Here is a 26,256-nt window from a genome sequence, read left to right as displayed (position 1 = left end):
TCACGTGAAATTACACCATCGTTAGCCACTGACTGAAGACAATGGGTCGTCACCGGAGGAGCTCCCGCTTACAAACCGAGAGCCGATGGCCTCGATATTTCTGTCGCAAGTGACCTGGAAGATGGTCCCGGACCTTTCATAATTTCCAATTGCCAATTTTTTGTCAGTATTTGTTGTGATGAAGTGCCAAAGAATCGCCTCGCAGGCCCTTCGCCAGGCCCGCGCACCAGCATCGCGCGTCCAAGCTCCCTCCGTTTTCCGGAGCTCCAAAGTCGCGGCGGCAGCTCCTCTTGGCAACCGGCAATGCGCCCACCAGTTCCACTCCAAGCCGGCGCGGAAGGCTTCGAACAGCCCCGGCGATGCGTCAAATCCGGCAATGGCATTTCCATGCCTTGACGCTCTCGAGAACCGATCCGCGAGCCTCGAAGCACGGTACGAATCGAGCGGCCCCGAGCCGTCTTATACCGCCGGCGCGACAGAAGTATACCACTGCAAGGACCCTCTCCTGCTCGACTGGGGCGGTGTTCTACCTGAATTCGACATCGCATATGAATCGTGGGGCAAGATGAACGCCGACAAGTCCAACGTCATTCTCTTGCACACTGGCCTCTCGGCGTCGTCTCACGCGCATTCGACAGAGAGCAACCCCAACCCCGGTTGGTGGGAGAAGTTCATCGGACCGGGGTTGGCTTTAGATACCGATAAATACCACGTTATCTGCACAAACGTAATAGGAGGCTGCTACGGCTCAACAGGACCGAGCAGTATCGACCCAGCAGACGGACAGCGGTACGCGACAAGATTTCCCATCTTGACCATGGAGGACATGGTGCGCGCGCAGTTCCGCCTCCTCGACGGCCTCGGCGTAGACAAGCTCTACGCCAGCGTCGGCTCGAGCATGGGCGGTATGCAATCGCTCGGTGCAGGCGTCCTCTTCCCGGACCGCGTCGGCCGGATCGTCTCCATCAGCGGCTGCGCCCGATCTCACCCTTACAGCATCGCGATGCGCCACACGCAGCGGCAGGTGCTGATGATGGACCCGAACTGGAACAGAGGGTTCTACTACGGCAGGGTGCCGCCGCACGCGGGGATGAAGCTCGCGCGCGAGATTGCAACCGTCACGTACCGGTCGGGACCGGAGTGGGAGCAGAGGTTCGGCAGGCGGAGGGCGGACCCGAGCAAACCGCCTGCGCTGTGCCCTGATTTCTTGATCGAGACGTACCTCGATCACGCCGGAGAAAAGTTCTGCTTGACGTACGATCCTAATAGTCTGCTCTATGTCAGCAAGGCGATGGATCTTTTCGACTTGGGGAGGGAGAACCAGCTCGCTGCCAACGCGAGGAGAGCAGAGCGCGAGAAGCTTCTGCAGTCTGGCGAGTCGCCCGCGCGGAATGATGCCGCCTGCAGTCTTACGCTGCCCGAGAAGCCCTACGTGGAGCAGCCAGAATCCAACGCCGGCACGGCCGATCAGTCCGTCGAGGTGTCCTCCAGGCCGCCTGAAGACCTCATTGCGGGCCTTGCGCCTCTGAGAGACACTCCTGCTCTCGTGATTGGTGTGGCGAGTGACATCCTCTTCCCCGCGTGGCAGCAGAGGGAAGTGGCCGAGGCATTGAAGCTCGCGGGCAATAGGAACGTTGCGCACTATGAGCTGAGCGAGGAGATGAGTTTCTTTGGACACGACACGTTCCTGTTGGATCTAAAGAACATTGGCGGGAACTTGAAAAATTTCCTGGGATAAATCAGCCAAGCGGGAGGCCAGCGGTTTAGCAAACGCGAACATGTAAAAGGTTGTTGGAGTTGCGGTAAATTTTCTGCAGGAAGTATGTCTATGGGGAATGTTCCACTTGCATATGTAGCCATAGCATCCAGACAGGAAAAGCATTGACGATTACAAATCTTTGGACTGGTTCTCTTGGTCTCCGGGCTTCTCGTGTAGCCGACATTTGGTCTTCTCTCTCTTACTCTGCTGATGCTGCCGAGAAGCTTACCTACCTTAGGACAGACTTCGTCATAACGATACCTAAACGCACGCAAAAAAGAAGTTCACCACCGGTGTGGCTACATCTCCTGGCGATTATTATAGTGCTCATGCTGGGATCGTATGCGGACTCGAACTCGTAGCCAGTCGATTAGGCTGTCAGGGGGTATTGTCGATCTTTTAACCATTCCACCACCCAGCCAGTTTGTCCTGACCAACCGACCTAGGAAGGCGCCTGCTGTTGCTGGTGACAGGAATGAGATAGAAGGGGTATATAGAGGCTCTTTGCGCAGTCCTAGTCATCTAATGTGGAATCACCGGTCGGCCAGCACCTTCCAGTCAAGATAATGCGACCCCCGTAAGGATGATTCAGAATCGTGGCACCATCGCTCGTAGCGCAGGGCTTCATATGAAGCAGGAATGAGCTGGACCATAGACAACTCGCTTACCTCTACACATCGTGGGCTAGATGCTAGAGCGGGTATTTGTCTGAAGTAAATAATGTGATTATCAAGGACCTAACAACGAGAGAACAGAGGAAAATAAAGAAATTCAAACGGCGAGTGGGACCTAGCAATAGGCTTGCCAACTGAGCATCAGGTGTGCTTAACATACTAGGTACCTTAGCCTTCGTTAATCAACAACTAGCGAGCCTCCGGGTTGTGCAGGGATAAGCTCTCCACAACCCCGGTCAAAGCTCTTCCGGCAGGCACTAAGGTAAGTCGGAGGAAGCCCCGCCAATCCCCTTCATTGGTCTGACGTCAATCAATTCATCTTCGTCAACACTCCACGACCATCTCATTGAAATGAGAGTCGCCGCGCTTCTGTTTCGACAAAGTGGTCTCAACCCGAGATCAAAACTGAATGATTTCCAATCAACTCTCATACGACCAAGCATTCCAACTGCGCATTCAGCCATCATTACCCGAACCATGTCGACAGTCACACTGAAAGACAGCGGTATCCAGGTCGAGCTGCCTAATGGCCTGTCGGAAGACCAACTACTAGGTTTCCGACCATTTAACGTGTGAAGCTACTTCTAGTGTTCTCCCTTTAAGGACGAGGAACAGCGCTGACTGTCAAACTAGGATTGGGTCAAGGGCCTCAACAACTCCCTAAGCCTGCAAGCCAAGAGCAAAGACCACCCATTCCACCAAGACCCCTACCGCCTACGCGGCATCACAGTTCAGGCCTTTGACATCTTTGGATCCGGCCGCGTCGGTTTCCTCAAGGTGAGGGCCGATGTCAAGAATGAGGCAGGAGAGGGTCTCCCAGCCAGCATATTCCTTCGCGGACCCAGCGTCGGCATGCTGGTGATGCTCGTCCCCGATGACGCCCCGCCCGACAGCGATGAGCGCTATGTCGTGCTGACGGTGCAGCCCCGCGTGCCGGTCGGCAGTCTGTCATTTGTTGAGTTGCCCGCCGGCATGGTCGACGACAGCGGTAGCTTCGCAGGCGCGGCGGCAAAAGAAATTCAGGAGGAGCTGGGCTTGGAGATCCACGAATCGAAACTGACGTGCCTGAGCGAGCTGGCCGGCGCGGGCAGATCATCTGGGAACGAAGCTGATGAGGGCTTAGCAGAGGCGATGTACCCCTCTGCCGGCGGCTGTGACGAGTTCGTGACGCTGTATAGCCACGAGAAGAGGATCCCTCGCGAGCAATTGAAGGAGTGGAGCGGCAAGCTGACTGGGCTGCGGGATCACGGAGAGAAGATTACGTTGAAGCTGGTGCCGATGAAGGATCTGTGGCGGGAGGGCGCGCGGGATGCAAAGTGTCTTGCGGCTGTGGCTCTTTGGGAGGGACTCCGGCGCGAGGGCAAGTTATGAGTTGTGGCGGCACGATGAAGGGGATAAAAGTCTCGGGCATGCATCATCATTATAGCTTGAATTTCTTTGCTAATTCAATGCCTTCGGCAATAGTCCCCACGCGGGCATCGATGGCGTAGCCTTCCTTCTCCAGACGAATGCACTCTGCCCAGAAGTTGGACAGCGGCACGGTGAAGACCTCGATGAATTCTCCTTCTTCCAGTTCGGCCTTTGGGTTTTGGTTCTCGGGGAGGGAGGTGTCGATGGTGACGTGGACCATGCGGAGATTGGTATTGCAGAACCCGGGATCTTGAAGGCAAATCGACGTCAGCTGCGCCTGAGCTAAGGAGAGTATTGAGTTGTTTGAGATGTTACATACCATTAAACATGATCGGCGTGGTCTCGGACACCTTGCCAACGTATCCCGTCTCCTCCTTGAGCTCGCGCACGGCAGCCTGCTCGGCCGTCTCACCCTCGTCCACGAGCCCCGCGGGAACCTCGATGCAGATCTTGTCAATCGGCGGGCGGTACTGCTTCTGGAGGATGATCTCGGGGCCGGTGGGCTTCTCGAGGATGGCGACGATGCCGACGCCGTCAATCTCGCCGTTCTTTGGGCGGGTGCGGCGCTCGGCGGATTCCCAGGTGCGGGAGTTGCCGTTCTGGTCATCGTAGTTGATCTTGATGAGCTTGATCCAGCGAGCCTCGCCCTCGCCCTGCGGTTCTATGGGTCAGATAGGGCATACGGAATAGTAGATTGCTTGGAGTCAGTTGTGTTGGCTTACCAGAGGGCCGGTGGCGGTCACTTTGGCAGACATTGTGGACGTGTTGATGCTAACGTAAGGTATCTTAGGCTTGGAGTTGGAGGAGAGGCGTCGGAGCTTCGGCGGGATGGCGGGGTAGCTTCTGTCAGTGTCGCCGTGGCTGGCTGGTGCTCGCCACCCCGCGGTGGTCACCTCACTTAGTCATCACGCAGCTCTTGCCTGCGTAGCACGCCCAAGGTAGGTAGGTAACGCTTTCCACCTGAGTGTCCCTAGGAAGGCGGGAAGGGAAGTAACCGGTATCAGTCACGAACGACAGCTGTTCGACTACAATCATCAAATTTGGCTTGAGTACCCTGTTCGCGACGTATGGTCGAATAGAGACTTCTCCAAACGATGCGCCCAGGCAGAATGTCGACCACTCATTCAGTCTCTCAACAAGGATCCCGGAGCGTGCAACAGCGGCATTAGGGACGCCTCCTCCGTCCTTGAGACGTTTTGTCTTGCGATACGGATTGAATAAGAGCGGCCTCGGTCCGAGAACGCTGTCTTAGCCTCGCAAGGTAGCATTTTATTTCAACGTTCCTGGACGCGTCACCACGTCAGTCGCTAACAAGCTTTTGGGCACCGTCCCAAGCCTGGAGATGTCCAAGGGACCCCTGCCCATGAAATACTCGCCGGATCGAAATGGGAGATTTACGGTCATGGACGTTTGGACGAACCTCCCATCCACTGATCATCGAAGAGTCCTCGGAGAAAGCTTTCCGAAAGACGCATCCGAGAGGGAGAGAACGGGGGAAACACACGAAATCGTTATCGCTTCTGGAAGGGCACGCACGACGTCAAGGTTACCCAACGAGCAAACTTGCATCTTCGGGTTTCTATTGCGCCGATGAGTGTAAGACGCACGAGGCCCTTGACGTTGCGTTCCCACCGCGACTAACTGCATGCGCTGCGGTACTCCGCACGCAGGCGAGGACGCGCCGCCTGGATTACCAACCGGTCGGATCCAGCCCAAACGACCACTAGTGTCAACGCCGTACGGATACGTACTTGCGCCAGACATAACAGGCCAGCGAGGAACATCACTGCAAGTTTGGGTCCGCACACGATAACGTGCTATCATAGAACCTTCCTTGTCATGTCTATCAAATCGGAGGGGAGTCTCTGTGACGTCCAGCAGGCAGTCTGACTCGCATTTGTCGTTGGTTCAGCGTGCCCACAGGGACTGGCCAACTTGAGCGGTCCACGACCAGGGTCCAATTCCTCCGTATTACACTTAAAGGCCGCCGACTGGTTAGCCACGCGACGCTTGCATCTCATTCATCGACCTTCCTCTCCGGGAAGGATTGACCAATCCACCTCCCTCGGCACCGCGCCTGGTGATGCTTGAGACTCTGGCTTCACCACAGACTTATACTTCTTCACACTCCCTTAAGATATACAACTTTCTTTCTTCTGTCGGCTTCCTCGTCTTTTCTAAACACTCTTTAGTCGTCACGGACGACATATGCTCCAAGATCAAGATGGCACCCACTAAAGCGGTTGACGACCGCAATGGCGACATCGAAAGCAGGCCTGAAGAAGAGACGCCGTTATTGTCACACGACTTGCCACCCACAGTCGCCCCAAGCCGTAGATACCAGCTAAAGGTCATTGGTCTGGCAATGACCTTTATTCTTATCGTCGAAGTTGGCGCCTATCTTCAGATCCCGCCTTCATATCAGCTCATGGAAGAAATTATCTGTCGCCAACGCTACCCCGACCACATCATCTCGGCCGAGGATGACGATGTATGCAAAGGGCCGGATGTACAAGGCCAGCTGGCCATGATTAAAGGCTGGCAAAACTCATTTGACTGCGTCCCGTGTATGTCCCGCCCTCCAACCCCAACTGTCAGCGCCGGCTAATTATTGTATTCGCAGCATTGCTCACTGCGATTCCCTACGGAGTTATTGCAGACAAGTATGGCCGCCGACCAGTCCTATCTTTGGCCATGCTAGGTATTACGCTGGAGCTTGCCTGGATGCTGCTGCCCCGTAGGTTATGAACATACCTCTTCTACCGGTGAAATTTGCTCATTGGACAGTTCTGTGGCCCAATATTCTCCCTCTTTGGACCATGTGGTTCGGAGCAGCTTTCCAATTCATAGGTGGAGGCGCAGGCATGATTCAAGCCATGACCTGGACCATGATCTCTGACGTCGTCCCCATTTCCAGCCTGTAAGATTTGTCCATTGCCGAGATCAGTCATTCAGAAGCTCACGTGTGATAGGACCGCGGTTTACTACAAGATTGGCGCAATCGCGCTTGCGGGAGAGCTTGTAGTTGCGCCTCTCAGCGCCTACCTATTGAGCAAGAACCCATGGCTGCCTCTCAGCGTCGGCATGGTCCTCTTAATCATCGGCACATGCCTGCCGCCTTTCATCCCAGAAACCCTGGAGCTCCGCCGCGCCGCTGATCAAGAGGTCGAGCAGACACTCTCGCGGTCCGAGGAAGACGCGAGGGACAAGCGCACACTCAAGCAGCAGATCATCTTCGCCGTGAAGAACGACATGGGCCATGTCTACACCTTTTTGATCAAGTCCAAGAGCGTGATTTCCCTCGTCCTCGGCTTCAATCTCACAGTTATCGTAAAGTATGTCAAGATAGACATCATGTCGCAATACGTGCACAACTTGCTGGGCTGGTCTTGGGCAAAAGTAAGTCGATGTCGCGCCGTCTCAGCCACACACCACGGGGTTCGTTATCTGACAAATCGTTGCGACACGCAGGCAACGCTCTTGGGAACTGTCTCGACGGTTACAAACATGGTCATGCTGCTCGCCATTCTCCCCGCGCTGAGCTGGCTGATCACCAAGCGTACGGGAGTGCATCCTCTAGTTCGGGATCTCTGGCTCACCCGAATGAGCGGCATCCTCCTGGCTGTCGGGTGCTTCATGGTCGCCATTGCATTCGCGCCTTGGTTTCTAATTACTGGTATGTTTGCCTTCTTTACCTTGCCATCTGTATCGGGCTGGTTCCGGTCCTCAATCACCCAGATATGCTGATCTTTCACATCAGCCCTCATCATTTTCTCCATGGGCACCGTTTACACAAATATTTGCCGAGCCATCCTCAACGCCGTAGTCGAGCCGCACACGATAGGTACCCTAAACACGGCAATCACCTGGGTGGAACAAGTGAGCCTGCTGGTTTCGGCTCCGGTGATTTCGGGCTTGCTGAAAGCTGGCAACTCGGCAGGAGGCATATGGCTCGGTCTGCCGTATATGGCCGCGACTGTCATGGCTATTGCTGGTACTGCGATCGCGTTTGCCTATCGTTTGCCTAGAGACAAGATTCGATAGATACCTACCTTGTTGTTGTCTAGAGGGATAGACGTCGATGCACGGAATCCATGTCCATTAGAATAGAGAGATGCACATGCCAAATACAGTTATCCTCAATTTCTCGTCATCCTCAATTTCTCTGTTTGAAAAAGTACAACGGGTAAATCCATCGAGATGAAAAAGTTGCTGTGAGTAAAGAAGGGAGATGGCAAGATTCGAGGTCATGATCAGGTAGATGGGAATCTACACCCAATGGACATTGACTGACCATTCTAAGCTACCTGCCCGTATTCCCGGTCTTGGCCCGCGATGTCCGCCACCGCTGTAGGGCTCATCTGATAACGATAAGAGCTCCAAACGCCCGAGCACGACGCTGAGGGATGGCGGGGGTGGGGTCGCCGCATGATGTAACGGCGAAGCGAACCAACGACTTTTTTGTGAGTCGCCGGCGAGGCAGATAGCTGCCTCTTACCTACCATCCATCCACTCCAGGCTACACTCGCACATTGACCGAAACATAAACCTAGAGCTTCTTTTGTAGTACGCGGCAAATACCTAAGGCGCTTTTGGTGTACTCCTCTCTCTTCGACAGTAAGATAGACGGCAACTCGCACCGCACGACCTGACTTTTTCTCCCCGCCACCCCTACCCACCAACCCCGCCAACCTGCCCATCATAGGCCGCCGACGCCGCGAGAAACATCCCAAGGGCCGGCCCAACTCCAACCGGCCGCGCAAGAAGATGGGTAACGAGGAGTCGACGATGCTGGACGACAGCGTCCAGCCCAAGACGCTCGAGTCGCGCTCGCTGGAGGCCATTGCTGATTACATCAAATCCGGCGATGCGAAAAAGATTGCCGTCATGACCGGCGCCGGAATCTCCACAGCCGCTGGCAGTATGCGCCCTCCCTTGACGATTGAGACCAAGTTTGCGCAAGTTTCTAACACAATCACCACCCAGTCCCCGACTTCAGGTCACCCGGCACCGGCCTCTACGCCAACTTAGCCCGCTTGAACCTCCCCTACGCCGAAGCCGTCTTCGACATCTCCTACTTCCGCAAGCACCCCGAGCCCTTCTACTACCTCGCCAAAGAGCTTTACCCGGGAAAATTCCACCCCACCGTCTCTCACGCCTTCATCGCCCTGCTCGCGAAGAAGGGTCTCCTGCAGATGAACTTTACACAAAACATTGACTGCCTCGAGAGGCGTGCCGGCGTGCCGGACGACAAGATCATCGAGGCGCACGGCAGCTTCGCCACCCAGCGCTGCATCGAGTGCAAGGACCCCTTCCCCGCCGACCGGATGGAGAAGCATGTCCAGGACGAAAACGTGCCCAAGTGCGATTCCTGCGGCGGGCTCGTGAAGCCGGATATCGTCTTCTTTGGGGAGGCGCTGCCGGAGGCGTTCCGCGATAATACACATCTGCCCGCCGTGGCTGATTTGATTGTGGTCATGGGGACGAGTCTCTCGGTCTACCCCTTTGCTGGCCTGGCCGAGGCTTCGAAATCTGGCGTGCCGCGGTTGCTGCTCAACAGGGAACGGGTGGGACAGATGGGTCGCAGGGCGGATGACGTTGTTGAGTTGGGGACGTGCGATGCTGGGGTTCGTAAGCTTGCTGCCCTGCTTGGCTGGGGCGACGAGCTAGAGGCGCTCTGGCGCGGTATTGTGGGCAAAAAGGAGGCCGAGAGGCAGCTTGCGTCAGCCGCTGGCGAAGGCGAGGATGATTTGGAGGAGGAGATTCGGAGAGTTACCGAGGGTGTCGACACGGCGCTCAAGCTCGACGACGACAAGGACGACGAAAAGGAAGGGGATGCCACGGAGAATACCAAGGAAACGGAAGAAGTCGGCTTTCCTTTACGGCAAGACGGCGGAAGCGACACCGAGGACGCGCAGAAGAGCATCCCCGAGGGCGTCGTCCAGAGAATGTCCAAGGCAATCCAGGGGCAAGGGGGCGAGATCGGCACGGACATCAAGGACGATCGCGGCCGCGAGGGGAGAACCGTCAACGGATCTGAAGGCGCACCGCAGGACGCAAAGGACTTCCGGATCGAGGCCAAGAAGAAGATTCAGCTTGCGGCGCAGGGGGCCGCCACCCCTCTCGACGAGGTTGCCATCGTTTTCGACGCTTCTGCGCCTGTGGCTGAGATGAAACGCGAGGATCCCAAGAGCGCTGAGTTGCTGAGTGGGGTTTCTCGGTATGAGGAGACGTCCGCGCCTGCTGCTGGTGTGGACAAGGAGTCGGCGGCGGGTTCGAAGGCTGAGTCGGATTTTGCTTCTACAACGGCACAAGAAGCCTCCGGGAGTGTAGAGAAAGAGGAGAAGCCTTCATCGGGCGACTCAAAGTTATGATCTTCCACCGACGATGCCTACTCCTAACCTCCCTTGGTCATTACGATACACAGCCACAGCCGCACCTTAGATAGCGGCCAAGCCTTCTATATCTCGCTTATACCCACATCGCGGATTCGCGTTGGTTTCACTCTATGCCTCTGTCCCCAAGTGGTACATAAATGTCTACATTTCGTCCCTGCTTTCATTTGTTCATTCACGTGTGTGTGATGACTACTGGTTGACGATCTTTAATTCTTAGACATGTAAGGAAGATGTCTTGCGTTACGATTTTAAGAGAAGAAAAACAGGTAAAAAAGGCCATCGATAGGGAATCGAACAAAAGGTCAGGTTGACAGTGGCTCGAGGACTTCCAAGTTAGTACAAAGACTCCCCCATCATACCTCTCGGCCACCTTTCCCCGACCTTTTATGAATGGACTGGAGGTTTTCAGACCTAAGTACCTCTCACCCTCATCCCAAGGAGTATTGACGACCTTCGAAGACCTTCAGATGAAAGAGTGGAGCATCATCCAGCTTGGGCCAGCAAGTAATACACAACGGCCGGTCGAATTGAGTCGCGAATTAGTATTCAACTACTTGTAGGTTATTGTTGGAGGCTTGATCATGTCCGATTGAATATCCTCGTCCTGACGAAGCTCCCACAAAGTCTTCTCATCGCCTGAGCCAACACCCCTTCCAAACTGATATACCATCCCATTCATTCTGACGCAATACCAATTCCCAGAAACACCCCAAAGCCCCCTAGCAACAAATCCAACGAGTACAAAACTTCCCATCACGTCTCGATATCCTCCATCGGCACCTCCTCCGGCTTCTTCAAACACGGCGTCTCGTCCCACATCCCGCTATAGCACCGGAACCACCCATGCCCGCACCGCTGGTGAACAATCTTAGGCAGGAGCCGTAGGCACCGGATATCCTGATGCGAGTAGAGGAAGTGCCCGCGCTTCGTCTCGTAGTCGAGGCAGATGGATATCAGGAGCCTTCGGGAGTGCGCGTTGCGGCAGCCCTGATTGGCGTTGATGGACTGCCGGCCGCCATTGAAGTGAAAGAAGCTGTCTTGGCGTTCGCAGGAGGCTGGGTCCCAGGAGCGGCAGCGGGTTTGGACTACGATGTAGTCGGCGGCGCAGGTTGTAAGGGTAAGGGCGAGGATGAAGGCTAGGGTGAGGCGCATTGTGGTGGTTACTGTCTTCCGTGCTTCACGGTTTCTGCTCTGCTAGGTAAGATGGAGGGCAATGCCCTTATCTGTCTTTTACCAGTCTGTTAGGTTTCAATGTGTGCAATTTGTTGGAGATCGGGGTACTTTTGTTACTTCAGTGTGTGTTTGAGATGGAATTGTCTTATAGACGGCAAAATTTGGTCGACGATGCGACATCCGGGGGAGACGCAGTGTTGCTCCAAGAAGTCTCCATGGGTCTTTGCAGCATGTCTGGAGTCCAGAAAGTGCTTATATACTGTCCCACCTTGATGACCCGTTGGGTACTTCCATTTGACGTCGAGAGGTGTAAGTTTGGTGCGGCATACGATTTCAACGCCTCGAACCGTTGTGGTCTGAAAGTAGGTTATGGCGGCGTCAAATCGGGCAACGAGGACCCGGGCGCCAACACTTTTCTCACATCATGTGCCTCTGATAAAACGGTCAAGGCCAATGAGTAAGTCTTGTGTCGAGAGTTAGGTCCATGATCACTTTATCCTTCCACTGCTAAGAAGGTTGATGTTGCAAGCACTGATCTGGGCCGGGATCAAACTTGAGGCAAGTATCTTACTATTGAACGCTGACGTGTTGCTGATGGTCTAATGCTATAACAAAGAATCGAAGGAGACAATGTATAAGTGATGAACAATGCCGTAATGAAAGAGAAAAAAACAGGCTATCTAGTTGTTTGAGGGTGTAGCATCGGGGAGCACCCTAACCTCAGCCCCCCGCGTCTCCAATGACTCCATCATCGGAAACTAGAAATCTTTTCCATCACCCGCGAGAGCAGCACCGACCCGCCAGCCCCGTTTTCCTGGCGTAGAATGCGCGCTACCATGAAAGCAGTCACAGCAGCGACAGGAATCGTAGCGATGACGCTCGCCCTGCTCAGAGTCATGGCCTTCTCCTCCACGGTCTTCTCGTCGCTGTAGAGCCACTCGTGGCCCGAAGAAGGCGGCTTCACACCCTTCAAACTCAGGCCGCCGACAATTTGGTCGCTGTAGAAGTTGAGCCATCTGGCGAGCGGGAGGAGGGGCGCAACGTATTGTTGCACCAAGCGGCCCTTCCAGGTATCCCAAGCAGACATGCGCATGGCTTCTTGGCACTGCTCGACCATGAATGCCAACCTCTCCACGCGCTGCTCTTCAACAGTCACAAACGCAGTTTCAAGACTGGACAACTTCCAGCTTGCCGCAGCAGAGACACCCTTGCCGATAATGTTCTGTTCTTGGAGGGCGTTGACCAGCGAGGCGCAGGACTCGATACAGCTGTTGCCACCCTGCCCCACGAGCGGATTGAACTTGTGTGCCGCGTCGCCGAGGATGACGATACGTCCGTAGTGCCACCGTCGCATCACAAAGTGCGGGAGGGCCGTGACGCCGCTGTACTCGAGGTTCTTCAAAACCTCACGGAACCGCAAGCCGTTGTCGGCGACAAGGGTGTCGACGCTGCGGCCGAACTCGCGCTTCTTGTCTTCTTCCGTGAACCGCGGGATCTCGTCGATTGGGTACGAACGCTGGCCCTCGGGCAGCGTCCAGAACCAAAAGACAAAGACCTCGCCGCTGGGGCCGCCCATACAGCCGGCCACTGTGCCGTGGCCGCTGGCGCCGACGACCTGGCCGGGGCCCACGCCGGCCGTGGGCTTGGCAGTGCCGAAGATGCAGGCGTGCTCACAGGGGATGTTTTGTCTGTCGCGGGCCGGGATGGCGCTGGAGTCGTTGTTGTCGTCCGCGTTCCTCCACATTTCCTGTCTGATTGTGCTGCGGACGCCGTCTGCGCCGACCACCATTTGCCCTTCAAAGACGGAGCCGTCTCTGGTGTAGACCAAGGCGCTGTCCTTGAGACTCTCTACTCTCTTGACTTTTTGGTTGACAAAGATTCTGCTCTTATCCTTCAAGTGCTCGTACAACACGTTCAAAAGCTCGAAACGCTCCATGAAGATGTTCGGGTAGCCGTGTCGTTTAGTGATGAGGCTCCTCGACTTGCGGGTCATGATGCGCTTGCCGGTGATGCTGTTTCTTACAATATGCTCCTCAACGGGCTGACCTCTGGCGAGAATGTCATCGTAGCATCCGAGTTGATCGAGGATTCGAAGGCCGTTGGGGAACAAGCCAATACTAGCTCCGACGTTGGGAGTTACCGTGCCGTAAGCCTCGAGAAGTACATAGTCAACTCCGAGATTCTGTAGCATCAACGCCATCGTCAGGCCCGTGATGCCACCGCCGACGATGATGACCTGGCGTTTCTCATCTTGGATCGCCATGGTTATGATACGGAGGAAACTTGACACTTTGTTGTAGGTGTTAGGAAAGATATACTTGTTATTCGATGCTGCTGATGACCAGAATAAAGCTCCCGATACCGAACGAGTGGAGGAAAATGAAGCTCTTATATATCAAGACATCTGCCAAGCTGAGATCTGCGATATCATGCTGAGCCGAACTTTAGAGCTGTGCAGTCCGTCGTTTTACCGCAAGAATCCAGATGGGTATCATTGAAGCGGGAAGCTCACGGGCCCCGGAGATGAATCTTCCCTGGGCTTGCAAGCCGGCGGGTGTGATGCCACGCAGCTAGGCCCACCAAGCGCTTACAATAAACTCCATAGTAGCCACCGAGTTCGCCACAGATTGGTTCGTGACATCGACGTTATCTGATTCATGTAGCGGGGATAGCAGCACAGGACACCATGGGCTGTTTTATCACCAGTTCCACTTGTTTCGACAAAAGCCAGCCCGCAATTTGGCGCATCCGGATACAACCCACCTCAAGGACGCAGGACTGCAGACTGCGAAATGCGGCATACCGGCGATATCGCCATGGAATGCGTGGTCCTCAACTCTGGCGGCCGAGCTTTTCATCATCGGGCACTGAGACACCCCATATGTTATAGTTTAAGGGCCGTCTGTGGTCCGCTGTCAACCTATCCTTCGACTCCTCCATCTCTGAAGGATGTGGGTTTCCCCCGTGTGAAGCGGGATCTATCCGCGATCAAGGCAGGGTTGACGTTTCCCCTGAGATGCGGGTCTTTCAGACTTCGACCGTGCATCTTTGCCTCGGACTAAGCGTTCTAGATAAAAATCCGAAAAGCAATTGAAAGTCTCCGAGGACAAGCGCATTCCCACTTTGAAGAGTCTTCTGGCAGTTATCCTTCTGTCACTTACATAGATATAGTTCACATAATAAGCCGATGTCAGGAGTCGCGTAGCACTTCTTCAGCCAAAATTATAAACCATTTAAGTGCCTCGTTCCGACAGAGACTCGGGAAACCTCACCTAATCCTTGAGACAACCACAACTTCGACCCGAATAATGGGAGAAAAGCTGCCTCATTATCACATGAGATGGCACTGACGAACCTTTAAGCAATGCTAATGTGTAGATACGACCGAGTCTTGAGGAAGTATTAACGTGGCTTCAAACTTTCGTGCTTTTATATATTAGTCAACAACTCCGTAGGCCAATCCTCACAGGGAATCCATCTGCCGGATGTGCCCCGCCCCCGCCCTTTACTGCTTGATACGCCCTATTACCTTTGACGCTACGAATACCGGATTTAGGATGAAGCTTATCCCAGTCTTCGTACGCAGGCTTGATGACAAACTCTCTCACAGTCATGACCAGCGCGATTCTCAACTCGAGCATCGCCAACGTCTGCCCGATGCAGTTCCGTGGACCCCACTCAAATGGCCGCCAGGCGCCCTTTTGGGGATATAATGGGTCTTCCGGGCCAACGAGCCAACGCTCAGGAATGCAAGCATCAGGATCTTTCCAGTACTTGGGGTTGTGATGTATAGCCTGCACAAGAGTCCAGACGTTGCAGCCTTCTGTAGGGAGTACGCGGCCGTCCGCGTCGACTATCTGGACGTCGGAACGTCCTTGACGCATAGCACCGGCCGGGGCAAATATGCGTAGAACCTCTTTGATGAACGCCACGGTGTAGGGTATCATGTTAAGAAGTTGAGGGTCCTTATGAATTTTATCCCGAACCTGTGATGGGTCCGTTCCAAAGACTTTGTTATGTTCTGCTATGGTGCGAGATATGATCTCCGGGTTCTGGGAGAGGAGATAATAGCAGTACAACAGGGTGCTGCTAGTCGTATCATGACCTGCAAACAGGAAAAGTCGTACCTGGGGTGTGATGATATGTTTGATCTGCTGCGTGGTGTCCGGGTTCTCTCTCTTGCCTAGATTTTCCTCTCCCAATTCCTTAAGATAATCATCGATGAAAAGCGAAGCTATCGACTTCGAGCGCGTTGTGTCGTTTGAGTTGGACAGATTTGCAGAACGCTCCGCAAGTCTCTTATCGACCTCCGCAGATAGATACCGATCCAACTTCTTCCCGTTGAGCCAGAGAACGAGCGGACGGATTGTGAGATATCTTTCTAAAGGATTCAGCGGCTCGCGGAAGGAAGTCCATTCTACCTGCTTTCGAAGAGCAGCTGCTAAAGGGTGATCCCGCGTCTGATGACCAAGTCGAGTATCTCTGTCACCGCATAAGTAAGCATGCTGCACGGAGTTTCCTACCTAACCTCCGATGAAAGGTCACGATACTTACAGCACAACAGACCCGATTATATCGAAGGTCATCTTCAGAGTCAGATCCTCGAGCAGGAATACTTCGCTCTGTCCGGTTGTGCATTTGGCCAGAAGTTTCTGACGAAAAATGCCCACTTCATCTGCGATGACAGACGTCAACCCCATCATGTATCCAGCACTGAAACCCGGATTGAACAAGCGTCGCCAGTGCTTCCATTCATCTCCTTTCATGGTCAACAGGCTCTTTCCACCAGTGACCTTCTCAATGGGGTCGATTATGTCGAGCCCTTTACCGAGAGCCAGGCTATCGAGCTGCGACGCCGCGTCAGCGTCTGCGAGAACCATCATGGTGCCGCTAAAAGGCCAAAGACTCAAGTAGAAGATGCCATTGGAATAGTCTTCTGATATCTTCCACATGATGTTGTGGATGATACTGTCTGAAGGTAAAGTTCCCATGATCCGTTTTATGAGTGGGAAGTGCCCGCCTAAGGAAGAGTAATCCGGCATTGGCTACAGCGATTATTAACACAACTGATATCTGGACGAAGCTGGGACTTCCTACCAATCCTGCTCGCTGCATTCGCCATATAGTCTGACGCGCAGCGTAAAACTTCACACAGAAGTAGACGAGCGCCGCGACGCATGTTGTGATTGCCATGGGCCAGGGTCCCCCGGGCATGTCCAACGCTGACACCATTGTATTAAGTTCTGATGACCAGCTGAGATGCTGGTGATAAAGCTGATAAAGCTATACTTCTTGTATGGGCCGGAGCGCAGGCGGGAAGAAGTCGTCCGTCCCTTTAGGAAGAGATTCTGTCGACGGTTTACGAGGTATCACTACTTGAGGCTGAATATGGAAGAGGTTGGGCTTTTTTTTTTTTTGCGGAACATGAGGTGAGACAACCCATGGTGATGTTGAACTTTGATGTCAGCAGAACGCCCTTTCGGGGAAAGCGTCCCCGCTAACAACATAAGTTTGAAAAGCAACATCTCCATATCCCCATGTGGGAAGATGTCAACCGTCTCGCGATGCAAATAACGAGGTAGGGATCATCATGTAATTTTAAGACCTTATGCCCGACTTTTAATTGCTGACATTAATGAGGTAAACATCCTATTTGAGGAACTGTCACTGGTTTGCTACCAATCATATCCGTGTTGTAGTCTCAGTTCCATGTAGTAAACTTATCTGTCCTTACAAAAACTCTCGCAGACTCTGATCTGCACCGGCAAAGTCTTCGAAAACATGCCAGTGACCCACGTTTGGTAACACAACCTTGCGAGAACCGTTGATCTTCTGCACGTAGTCTTCAACTACCGCTGGTGAAGATACCGGATCATCTTGCCCCGTAATCAGCAGGGTTTCCGCATCAAGCTCTCCGAGGTCAAGGGCATCAGCCGAAGCAAAAGCCGAACATGCCTTGGCGTAGGCCTCTGGGTCTTGACCCGCGAGACTGAGTCGTACAGCAGCCACTGCCAAGGGGTTGGTCTTCTTGGTATGACCTGACACTTGGGTCGCGACTACATCCTCGATAATCTTGGACAAGCCCTGAGTTCTCGCGAGAGCCGCAAAATTGACCAACTGATCCTTGATCGAGGAATGGAGAGGCAAGGGGGGTGGCCCGAACAAGATCAGTCTTTTGACATGTCCAGGATGGGCGAGGGCGTAATTGATGGCGATCAAGCACCCGTGAGAGTGGGCGATCAGAGTTGCAGGGGATGTTCCTGAGTCCGCCTCAGCTAGACTGAAGACTCCCGAAAGATCTTGAGTAAGTGAATCGACGGTGATGGTCTCCAGAGGGTGTGTCGGTGTATGGCCATGCCCTGCGAAATCATACACGTGTACCGAGGCGGAGTTCCCGAGTTCCAGAGAAGTTATCAACGGCAGCCAGTAGTCTTTGGTGCCTCCAAGACCATGGACGAGAATGATGGGGTCTTTTCCAACACCAAGTCGCTGGTAACCTGCCCCGAAGCGACCAATACTCCTGTTGAGGCCAAATTGGGCTTGCTTTGACTTCTCGCTGTTATCGAGGCGAAACAGATTCATCGATCGCTCCTGGATCTTCTGTTCAGTGGGATTCATCTGCGAGTGGTCGGCAACTCTGTTCCTCAGAGTACCGAGGCCGGCGATAGTGACGGCGAGTTCATCACCGGGTTTTAAGAAGACCGGAGGGGCTTTGCCAATGCCAACACCAGCAGGCTTCAACCGTATGTTATTAGTAACTATCGGATTAGAAGTCCAATTCGACCGCGGCATACAGCCGACTGCGCAGGGGCTAATTAGGGGCCCTATTTACGATTATCGTAGCTAGCCTAACCTACAGTTAGAACCTCCTTTTTATACCTACTACGTAGATATTTATATAGTTTAATTAATCTCTTCGTTAACTACGGTTCGAACTAACTACCCTATAATAGGGATACCAACAGTAACATTCAACTCATACATCACAGGTAGTCCGATAGAAGAGACTTACGGTGCCCGTAGCGATAACATCACCCGGCTAGAGGGTCTGGCCCGCAGACAGCGTTCTGATAAGATGAGGGATGGAGAAAATCAGGTCTTTGGCTGTGGCATCTTGTCGAAGTTCTCCATTGACATGAGTCTGCAAACGCAAAGACCGCCCCCAGTCCGGTAAGTCCTCCTTTCGTACAGCACTGGGGCCCTGACCAAAGGGTATCAGCCTGTTTTTAGAGTTGAGAGGTGGTCAGAATACATACCATTGGGCAGAAAGTATCTGCGGATTTGCCGATGTAGAACTGCTTGTGGTCTCTTTGCCGTTCCCTGGCAGTAACGTCGTTGATGATGGTATACCCCCATACGTGATTCCAAGCCTCATCTTCTTGGATCTTGTACCCTGGTTTACTGATGATCACGCCAATTTCACCTTCATAATCAGCGCTCTCGGTGAATCCCTTGTGAATATGCAGTTCCTCTCCATTCGCTATGATTGAAGTGGCACGCTTCGTGAAAATCACAGGATGGCTTGGCAAGTCCACCTTATCAGAACTATCGTAGCCCGAGTTGTTGAACTCCTTTGCATGCTCGATGTAGTTTTTGCCAACTGCGAGGATATCTCTCCCTGAGATAGGAGGCAAAAGCTTCACATCATGAACGTGTAAGACTGGACCAGCAGCTAAGTATGTGTGTTCGCCCGCCACAATAACCTGATACAAGTTCTCAACAGCTTTCCCGGAGTTGAAGCTGAGGGGTTGGATGTTTTGCGATTCTGTGTCGAGGTGTCCAATTCCGGGGCAATTTTCACCTTGCTGTTGGAAAGCAACAAAGCTGATTGGGTGTTTGATAGTCTTCGGCATGACTGCTGTTTCCGTCATTCTAGAACTCTGTCAAAGTTTCTCCAAGGGTGCAAAGCAGCAACTCGGATTTGTCGCAATGCGGATGTGTTGCAACAAGATAAGGGCACAAGTCGATGATACCATATCCCACGAATCTTGTCATGTCCTGTGACCCACCTCCCAGCAACTCTAGCCCCACTGTTGAGGGATTGAAGAGTATTATTCAACATCCCACCATAAAGGTTAGGGGAGTCCGATGAATGGATTTAACAGCTTTACTACCGCCATCAGTAATTCCTTTGATCTCAAATTTCGGCTTCAGCGCAGTTTCTGGGTCTTTCTTTCTTAAGGCGCATCAACTCTTCGACTTCGGGTCTAACTTCAAGTCTACGTAAGAACAAATGTCAAGTTTGTCTTCGTCTTAGGGATTGGGTCTCGATCTCATGACATGTTATTCTATCGAATTTTGCAAGGTATTTTGAATGAGCTTGGTAATGAACTTAAAGTCTCTCAATACCCAGATATAGTTAGAGGCTGAACCTTGAACTGACCATGTACGGTGCAAACAATCAACACAAGGCCGAAGTGGAGACATGAGGTCAGTTCTTGTTCCCGTCTTTCAGATGACTTGAGAGGGTAAGTTACTGTGTTGTGTTATCGGGATTTCAAGGCCTATTTGCCAATTATTCGCTGCATTCTCGAGTTTCATTGATTGCTTATGTCGATCGCGGTGTCTATGCTCGGCATCCAAAGTGGACTCCCGGCATCTGAGTCGGTGTCTGGCATCGGTGTTCGCTGCAGTGACCTGTAAGTGCCCGATCGTCCGTTCGCTCTCCGTGACGGCCGATGACCTCGCGCTGCACCGGATTTAAACAATCAAAGGTCCATGCGATGGTGTGTTAACGTGGGGCCAACGCATCCTGATTCTCCTTGAGAGTAAGCGCGATTTCGCTATTGATTCCGCTGCCAAACAAGTCAACGCTACTGGCTTTCGTCACCAAGTATCTTCCGCCGTAACTACGAAATGCTTATAAATTATATTCCTCGCCCACTTGAAACCCAGAGACATATCGAGGCACGTTTTGTACTCCTGATCAGCTTTTCGGCCTTTCGGGCTTCCGTTTCACACAACGATTCGAGCCTTGATCCGCCAACAGCACCGACGCAATCATGGAACAGAACAATTCATTCGTTCTCAAAGATGTCAGAATATTCACTGGACACGAAATAATTAACAAGGGCTATGTGTATGTCGAGCATGGCATTATCACCCAAGTTGGTGCTGGTGACTCTCCTGGAGATGCAAAGGACGGGTTGCCGATCATTTCACGGCCTGGTGATACGGCAATTCCTGGGTTGATCGATGCTCATATTCATGCACTCGGCGGAGACATCAACTGTATCGATCAGTCCCTGCGTTTTGGTGTCACTACGGTTTGCGACATGCACAACGAGCCAAGCGATAACGCCAAACTCAGGCAGGTGAGTTCGGGACGCACTCCCCCTGGGAGGGGACTATCGGGACGGTCTGACTTTACAATAGCTGGCCAGCGTCTTGGCGAATAAGTCGATCTACGCAGACTTCAAATGTGCTGGTCTGGGCGCCGTCATTGAAGGCGGATGGCCTATCCCGGTGATCAGAAGAGTCTTCGCTGACAACCCATGCGGAGATCATATCGTTGACCAGATCGTGTCGACCTGGCCCATCTTGCATAAGCCGGAGGATGCGGAACCATTTGTGAAGCAGCAAGTCGAAGAAAACGGAGCATCTTACATCAAAATGTTCCACGAGATTGGCGACACTCTCGGCATGGAACTTCCGCGCCCTCCGATGGATATCCAGCAAGCCGTCGTCACCGCCGCGCACAAGTATGGTGTGACCACCACAGGCCACGCCTTTAGCTATGCTGGTGCCATGGACCTTCTCCGCGCCGGAGCCGACGGGTTGAGCCACATGTTCCTTGACAGGCCACCTAGCGATGACTACGTTCAGATCATGTTGAACAACAAAGCGCACTGCAATCCAACGCTTGGGCAGTGTGCTTCACAAACAGCAGAGGGCCAAGACTTCCAGAAATCATTCTTCGAGGACCCGTTCGCCCAAAACATGCTCATCCACAAGACAGCCGGAGAGCCAATGGGGATGGCCGCGAAGCAGAAGCCCACGTCCTCTGTGCTGAATGCATATTCAAACACCAAGGCTTTATACGAAGCGGGCGTCCCTCTCATTCTAGGAACTGATGCCGCCGGTGGAGGTGTTGGTCTACCTTACGGTCTTGGGATGCACATGGAGATGCGTGTACTCATCAAAGAGGTTGGCATGTCCCCCTTGGATGTACTCAAGTCCGCTACATCGATTACTGCAGAACGATTGAAATTTCGTGATCGTGGGAGGATCGAGAGCGGTAGAAAGGCAGACTTGGTATTGGTTGAGGGCGATGTCCTCAGTGCGTTGTCTCTGAGCAACGGGAGGTGCCTTCCCATCAAGGCAGTGTGGAGAGACGGCGTGCTCGCATCCAGCTTCGCCGTATGAAGGTCTCTCTCTGCTTTACGAATCCATGAGAGAAAGATATCGTTTTGGTGGTTGTACTAGGGTATGGAACCTCCAAGTCATCTTCAGAACTGCAGGGGCTGTGAGTGACACAACAAACAATACATAGAAAGCGCAACCTTGTATAATATTTCTCAGATTTCAGATTGGCAATTGAGTCTTGGCGTCATTAGTATTCTGTCTCTTGGTGTGAAAATAGCAATAGCTGCTATCCCCCGCAACCCGACCATCGTTATAGGTTGAGCCAAGCCATCAGATGAAAGACTGATTTGCTGTGTTAAGCTTATTGCAGATGCGCCAAGTCTATCTAGCAACAATTCTGGATTTGGATTTGTTAGTATCCCTATTACAGGGTAGTTGGTTCGAACCGTAGTTAACGAAGAGATCAATTGAACTATATAAATATCTACGTAGGTATAAAAAGGAGGTTCTAACTATAGGTTAGGTTAGCTATAATAATCGTAAATAGGGCCCCTAATTAGCCCCTGCGCAGTCGGCTATATGCCGCGGTCGAATTAGACTTCTAATTTAATACTAACTTTCTCTTTTTTTTATTAATTTAACTGCTATAGTTAGAGGTATAATTCGACCTCGGGCCCGTTTACTAAGTCGTCTCTTTTTCCTCCTTTTCTTTATTCTTTTTATATAACCTATCCTTTTATTCGTATAGTAACTTTTTTACTACTTACGAATTACTCTAATCCTTTATTTAGTACTATTTTTATAAAAGCGTTTACGAGGTTATTTTTATTATTAATCTAACGGATCTTAAGTATCTCGCGCCTTTTATATAATTACTTAAGGGCTATAATATCGATTATAAGCCTCTTTTTTTTCGTCGTTCCTAATTTAACGAGGCATTCGTATAGCGAGTAGGAATTAGTATAAATAACCGTTAGAATAAGTAAAAGGCTAATTCGATTAGTAATCTTTCTTAGCGTCGTTAAAATCGTATAAAAGAGGTTAACGCTATTAACTATACTATATACCTCTAACGCTAGTATACTTCTTATTACCTACTTATTTTTAATTAATAAGTAGTAGATTATATTGCCGTATATAGTAAATTCGCTCTTATTTATACTCTCGTTAGCTAGGATAATAATATACCCTAATTATAAAATAAGGTCGTTATTATTCATAAATAACTTATTAATAAAGACGTAGAGCTTACTAGTCGTAAGGTCGATTAGGTAATAAACGAGACCTTAATCGAGATTCGTTTATTATTACTTAAGCCGCTTATTAAGTACCTCGACGTCTCGTTTAGTTAAATCTATAGCCTATACTACCCTAGCGTAATTAAAAGTCGCCTTAGGTTAATAAATACTTATAATATATACCCCTCGCGCGAGCTTAGCCTTATACCGCTTTTTAACGTTAATTATATTTAAATTAACGAGGTTAATCTTCTCGCCTTACCCCTTTTACTAAAAAACGACGGTTTCCTTTTTAATTATAAGAATCCCGCCGTTAAATACTAAGGGGGTATTTATTATAAAAACCTCTTTTAGCTTTATTACGAAGCCCGCTTTCTAAAGCTCCTTATCCTCCTTTTTTATAAAGTTAATATCGAATAGGCCTAATATATTATTAGTTTATATTCTAACGATCCTAAATTAGTTACTTTCGTACTCCGCGACTAGTAGGCACGGGTCGTATATAAAAATAACTATTAATAGTTAATTAATATAAAAATCGTAGTAAGTAGCCTACTAATAGGTACCCGATCCTGCGAGCTTATATAGTAGCTTAAGCACTTTAATAATCGTACTTTCTAAGTACTTATTAGCTATTTCCTTCGGTAAATAGGCCAGGATTTTCTTTATAAGCCCTATAGCTAATTAGGTATAGGCCTAGGTAATATTACGGCTCTAAATCTCGTATCCTTTCTTCCGTAGCGATACTATTAATACTATTATTAATCGTTAGCTATAGCGCTATATAGTGGGCGATTATATAAATAGCGTCGCCTTTTCGACGTCGCCGTACCCTTAAATTACGTATCTAGACTTCTCGTACGGCTAGGGTATTCCTTTCTTTTTAATTTTACGAACTATTCGTAATTTAAATATATAGAGGTTTATATATTTTTCGGGGTCGTATAGGATAAATCGATAGACCCCTCGATCGTAAAGAGTATTTACTTTAATAAAATCTAATCCCTTATACGGTTTTTTAGTAGTTATAATTACGCCTTTTTTACGTAGTTTAACCGCTAGCTCGAAATCGGCTTTCTTTTTTATTATATAAAAAGTATTAATTACCTCGTCGTTAATAATAAATTACCGCGTTAGGGCTTGCCGTCGTAGTCTTTTGCGACGTCTTGCCGGTAGTATTAGTACCCTTTTAGTAATTTCCTCTTCCTCGTCGTTTATTAGTACTACTACGACGATTTTATTAAAAATAATTTCCTATACCTCTATTACGGGTTATATAGTTTCCCTTAGCTCTTCTTCTTCTTATAAATTAGAAATTACCTCGTTAGGATCTATATAGTACGGTCTAATTACTATAATTAATACTTCGAGTAGCTAGTTACGATCTCTTATGACTATATAAGAGCGCTCGTCGATAGAAATTAACTTATATAGCCTAGCCTATTATTAAGTAATTTCGCACTATACTCGTACCTCTAAATTTAGTAGTATATCTAAATTATCCCTTATATCGGGCCTATTATATATAGTAATTACCTCGTTAACTTACCTTTTTATACTTACCTTACGCAATACCCGTATTACTTTTTTAATTACTCGGGCTCGTTAGCTTATACTTAGTAATAGTAATAAGGCTAAGGTCGTTCTTAAATATACTCTAAATACTAATAGCGTTAGTATAAGTCCGTTAGGCCCCATAGTATTATTATAGTATTTAAGTACTATCTAAAGGCATTCGTCGTTAGTAAAATCCGGATTTTCCTCTTTAATAATTCTAAACGCCCTTTTTAACTACTAATATACCCTCTCTACCTTTTTAATACTATAGTACGCTTTAACGGGTACGACTTTTAGCTATATACCGTAGGCCGTCGTATTATCCCTAAATTTTACTAACTTAAAGCTAGTGCTAGCGTCGGTTTTAATACTATCTAGCGGTCCTTAGTATATATCGATCTAGCTTTTTCGTAAGGCTACCTATACTATTTTTACTTATAAATCCCGGAGGAATTACCCTACTTAGAAAGATATAGTTACGTCGATTATATATAGTACTAGCTAACTATTTAAGTAGATAATATCGACGACGATTTCTTAGTTAAAATTAAGCTTATTACGTAATTTAAACTTAAATCTACGTAGGCTCTGCGCATTTATCTAGTATTAATAGTACACTTTCGTTAACTACTCTAGCGCCCCTATTTCGATATTATTATTACCTAATTACTTTAGGAGGTTATATAGCCTCGTAACTAACGGGTACCTAAATCTCTAGTATAATTTTCTAAGCTCACTTTCCGTTAGGTAATTAATTAACTTCGTATTATTAATAAGCTTTATAAACGTATACCCCTATCGTCGTTCGACTATTTTAAAGTGCTTATTACTAGAGATTTTATTCCTCGTATTATCGAATATAATACCTAGTCGATCTATGTTTTTTAGATATAGGAGAAATAGGGTATTAATAAGTAAAATATAAAAAGTTATCGTTCCGAAGTACGTCTTTACTTTTACTATACCTAGGGCAACGATTTCCTTATTTAAGCCAAAACTAATCTTTATAATACCCGCTATTAACGTATTAAGCGTTACTAGCGCAATCTTTTATAGTACTTAGAATTGCCCTTTTTTTTTAATTAATTATTATAATACCTTAATATCTAAGATAATCTTATAAAAATTATCTAGGCCGTACCTTTTGCTCGCGTAAAATACCTATATAAGCTTAGTATTCAAGGGATCTAAGTAGTATAAAAAGGACCCCTCTAGCTACCCCTAGATTTACTTAGTACTATATTCTTTTTTTTTAAATATCGAGAGAAATAGCGTCTTTTTTTTAATCGTTAAGAGAATAGGCTTCGGCCCTATTAGATTTGCCCTTTTAGCCGCCTCCGTATCCGTTATTTAAAGGACCTTCCCTTACTATTTATAAATAAAAGCCTATTTATTAAGAGCTTCTACTACCCTTTATTCGTTTAGTTTCGTATATCCTCTAGAGGCTAATAAAATAAAAAAAGAGTAGTTAATATCATCGATTTTATTATAATCTAATTCGTTAGTATAGGGGGTAAGATCTTTTTTATTTTCTAAATCTCTTATAGGGGGTATATACTTTAAGCTACTACTTTAGCTACTATTACTAGGTTCCGTACCCCCGGATCTACCCTTATATATAACGAAGAATTAGTTAAACCGACGAGGGCTAGTTTTACTATTTACTACCCTCGACTTTTTATATTATTCATACGATTTAGCACGCTCTTTTTCGGAGTAATTACTTAACTAATATCCATTTT

The 26,256-nt window shown here is 49.8% G+C and overlaps 10 protein-coding genes across 10 annotated transcripts; 4 read left to right on the top strand and 6 right to left on the bottom strand.

Moving 5' to 3' along the window:
* Window positions 1-178: 178 nt before the first annotated feature.
* CLUP02_08969 (homoserine O-acetyltransferase) lies at window positions 179-1,738 on the top strand (the record flags this gene model as incomplete). Its single annotated transcript, XM_049287950.1, has 1 exon — window positions 179-1,738. One exon carries the CDS (start codon window positions 179-181, stop codon window positions 1,736-1,738), a length of 1,560 nt encoding a protein of 519 aa, XP_049145093.1.
* Window positions 1,739-1,763: 25 nt separating this feature from the next.
* On the bottom strand, window positions 1,764-1,943 carry CLUP02_08968 (uncharacterized protein; the record flags this gene model as incomplete). Its single annotated transcript, XM_049287949.1, has 2 exons — window positions 1,764-1,826; window positions 1,893-1,943. The coding sequence occupies 2 exons, from the start codon at window positions 1,941-1,943 to the stop codon at window positions 1,764-1,766; spliced, it is 114 nt and encodes a 37-aa protein (XP_049145092.1).
* An 841-nt stretch (window positions 1,944-2,784) lies between these two features.
* Window positions 2,785-3,804, top strand: CLUP02_08967 (NUDIX domain-containing protein; the record flags this gene model as incomplete). Its single annotated transcript, XM_049287948.1, has 2 exons — window positions 2,785-3,003; window positions 3,067-3,804. The coding sequence occupies 2 exons, from the start codon at window positions 2,785-2,787 to the stop codon at window positions 3,802-3,804; spliced, it is 957 nt and encodes a 318-aa protein (XP_049145091.1).
* Window positions 3,805-3,853: 49 nt separating this feature from the next.
* On the bottom strand, window positions 3,854-5,281 carry CLUP02_08966 (NUDIX domain-containing protein; the record flags this gene model as incomplete). Its single annotated transcript, XM_049287947.1, has 4 exons — window positions 3,854-4,092; window positions 4,163-4,496; window positions 4,566-4,736; window positions 5,264-5,281. 4 exons carry the CDS (start codon window positions 5,279-5,281, stop codon window positions 3,854-3,856), a joined length of 762 nt encoding a protein of 253 aa, XP_049145090.1.
* A 645-nt stretch (window positions 5,282-5,926) lies between these two features.
* CLUP02_08965 (ATP synthase F0) lies at window positions 5,927-10,217 on the top strand (the record flags this gene model as incomplete). Its single annotated transcript, XM_049287946.1, has 12 exons — window positions 5,927-6,410; window positions 6,467-6,580; window positions 6,631-6,763; window positions 6,816-7,242; window positions 7,315-7,519; window positions 7,604-7,861; window positions 7,977-8,010; window positions 8,071-8,100; window positions 8,147-8,193; window positions 8,248-8,306; window positions 8,470-8,764; window positions 8,830-10,217. 12 exons carry the CDS (start codon window positions 5,927-5,929, stop codon window positions 10,215-10,217), a joined length of 3,474 nt encoding a protein of 1,157 aa, XP_049145089.1.
* A 777-nt stretch (window positions 10,218-10,994) lies between these two features.
* Window positions 10,995-11,393, bottom strand: CLUP02_08964 (uncharacterized protein; the record flags this gene model as incomplete). Its single annotated transcript, XM_049287945.1, has 1 exon — window positions 10,995-11,393. The coding sequence occupies one exon, from the start codon at window positions 11,391-11,393 to the stop codon at window positions 10,995-10,997; it is 399 nt and encodes a 132-aa protein (XP_049145088.1).
* Window positions 11,394-12,162: 769 nt separating this feature from the next.
* Window positions 12,163-13,677, bottom strand: CLUP02_08963 (uncharacterized protein; the record flags this gene model as incomplete). The annotated part of the gene is made up of 1 exon (XM_049287944.1): window positions 12,163-13,677. One exon carries the CDS (start codon window positions 13,675-13,677, stop codon window positions 12,163-12,165), a length of 1,515 nt encoding a protein of 504 aa, XP_049145087.1.
* Window positions 13,678-14,771: 1,094 nt separating this feature from the next.
* On the bottom strand, window positions 14,772-16,607 carry CLUP02_08962 (AflN/verA/monooxygenase; the record flags this gene model as incomplete). The annotated part of the gene is made up of 4 exons (XM_049287943.1): window positions 14,772-14,804; window positions 14,882-15,896; window positions 15,969-16,459; window positions 16,512-16,607. The coding sequence occupies 4 exons, from the start codon at window positions 16,605-16,607 to the stop codon at window positions 14,772-14,774; spliced, it is 1,635 nt and encodes a 544-aa protein (XP_049145086.1).
* Window positions 16,608-17,144: 537 nt separating this feature from the next.
* CLUP02_08961 (uncharacterized protein) lies at window positions 17,145-19,285 on the bottom strand (the record flags this gene model as incomplete). The annotated part of the gene is made up of 3 exons (XM_049287942.1): window positions 17,145-18,149; window positions 18,427-18,453; window positions 18,671-19,285. The coding sequence occupies 3 exons, from the start codon at window positions 19,283-19,285 to the stop codon at window positions 17,145-17,147; spliced, it is 1,647 nt and encodes a 548-aa protein (XP_049145085.1).
* A 1,131-nt stretch (window positions 19,286-20,416) lies between these two features.
* CLUP02_08960 (uncharacterized protein) lies at window positions 20,417-21,779 on the top strand (the record flags this gene model as incomplete). The annotated part of the gene is made up of 2 exons (XM_049287941.1): window positions 20,417-20,728; window positions 20,790-21,779. The coding sequence occupies 2 exons, from the start codon at window positions 20,417-20,419 to the stop codon at window positions 21,777-21,779; spliced, it is 1,302 nt and encodes a 433-aa protein (XP_049145084.1).
* Between the last annotated feature and the right edge of the window lie 4,477 nt (window positions 21,780-26,256).

This window comes from Colletotrichum lupini, chromosome 4, assembly GCF_023278565.1.
Source record: "Colletotrichum lupini chromosome 4, complete sequence".
NCBI classification, from domain to species: Eukaryota; Fungi; Ascomycota; class Sordariomycetes; order Glomerellales; family Glomerellaceae; genus Colletotrichum; species Colletotrichum lupini.
The sequence above is the reverse complement of the archived record's forward strand: the minus strand, read 5'-3'. Positions and strand labels throughout refer to the sequence as shown.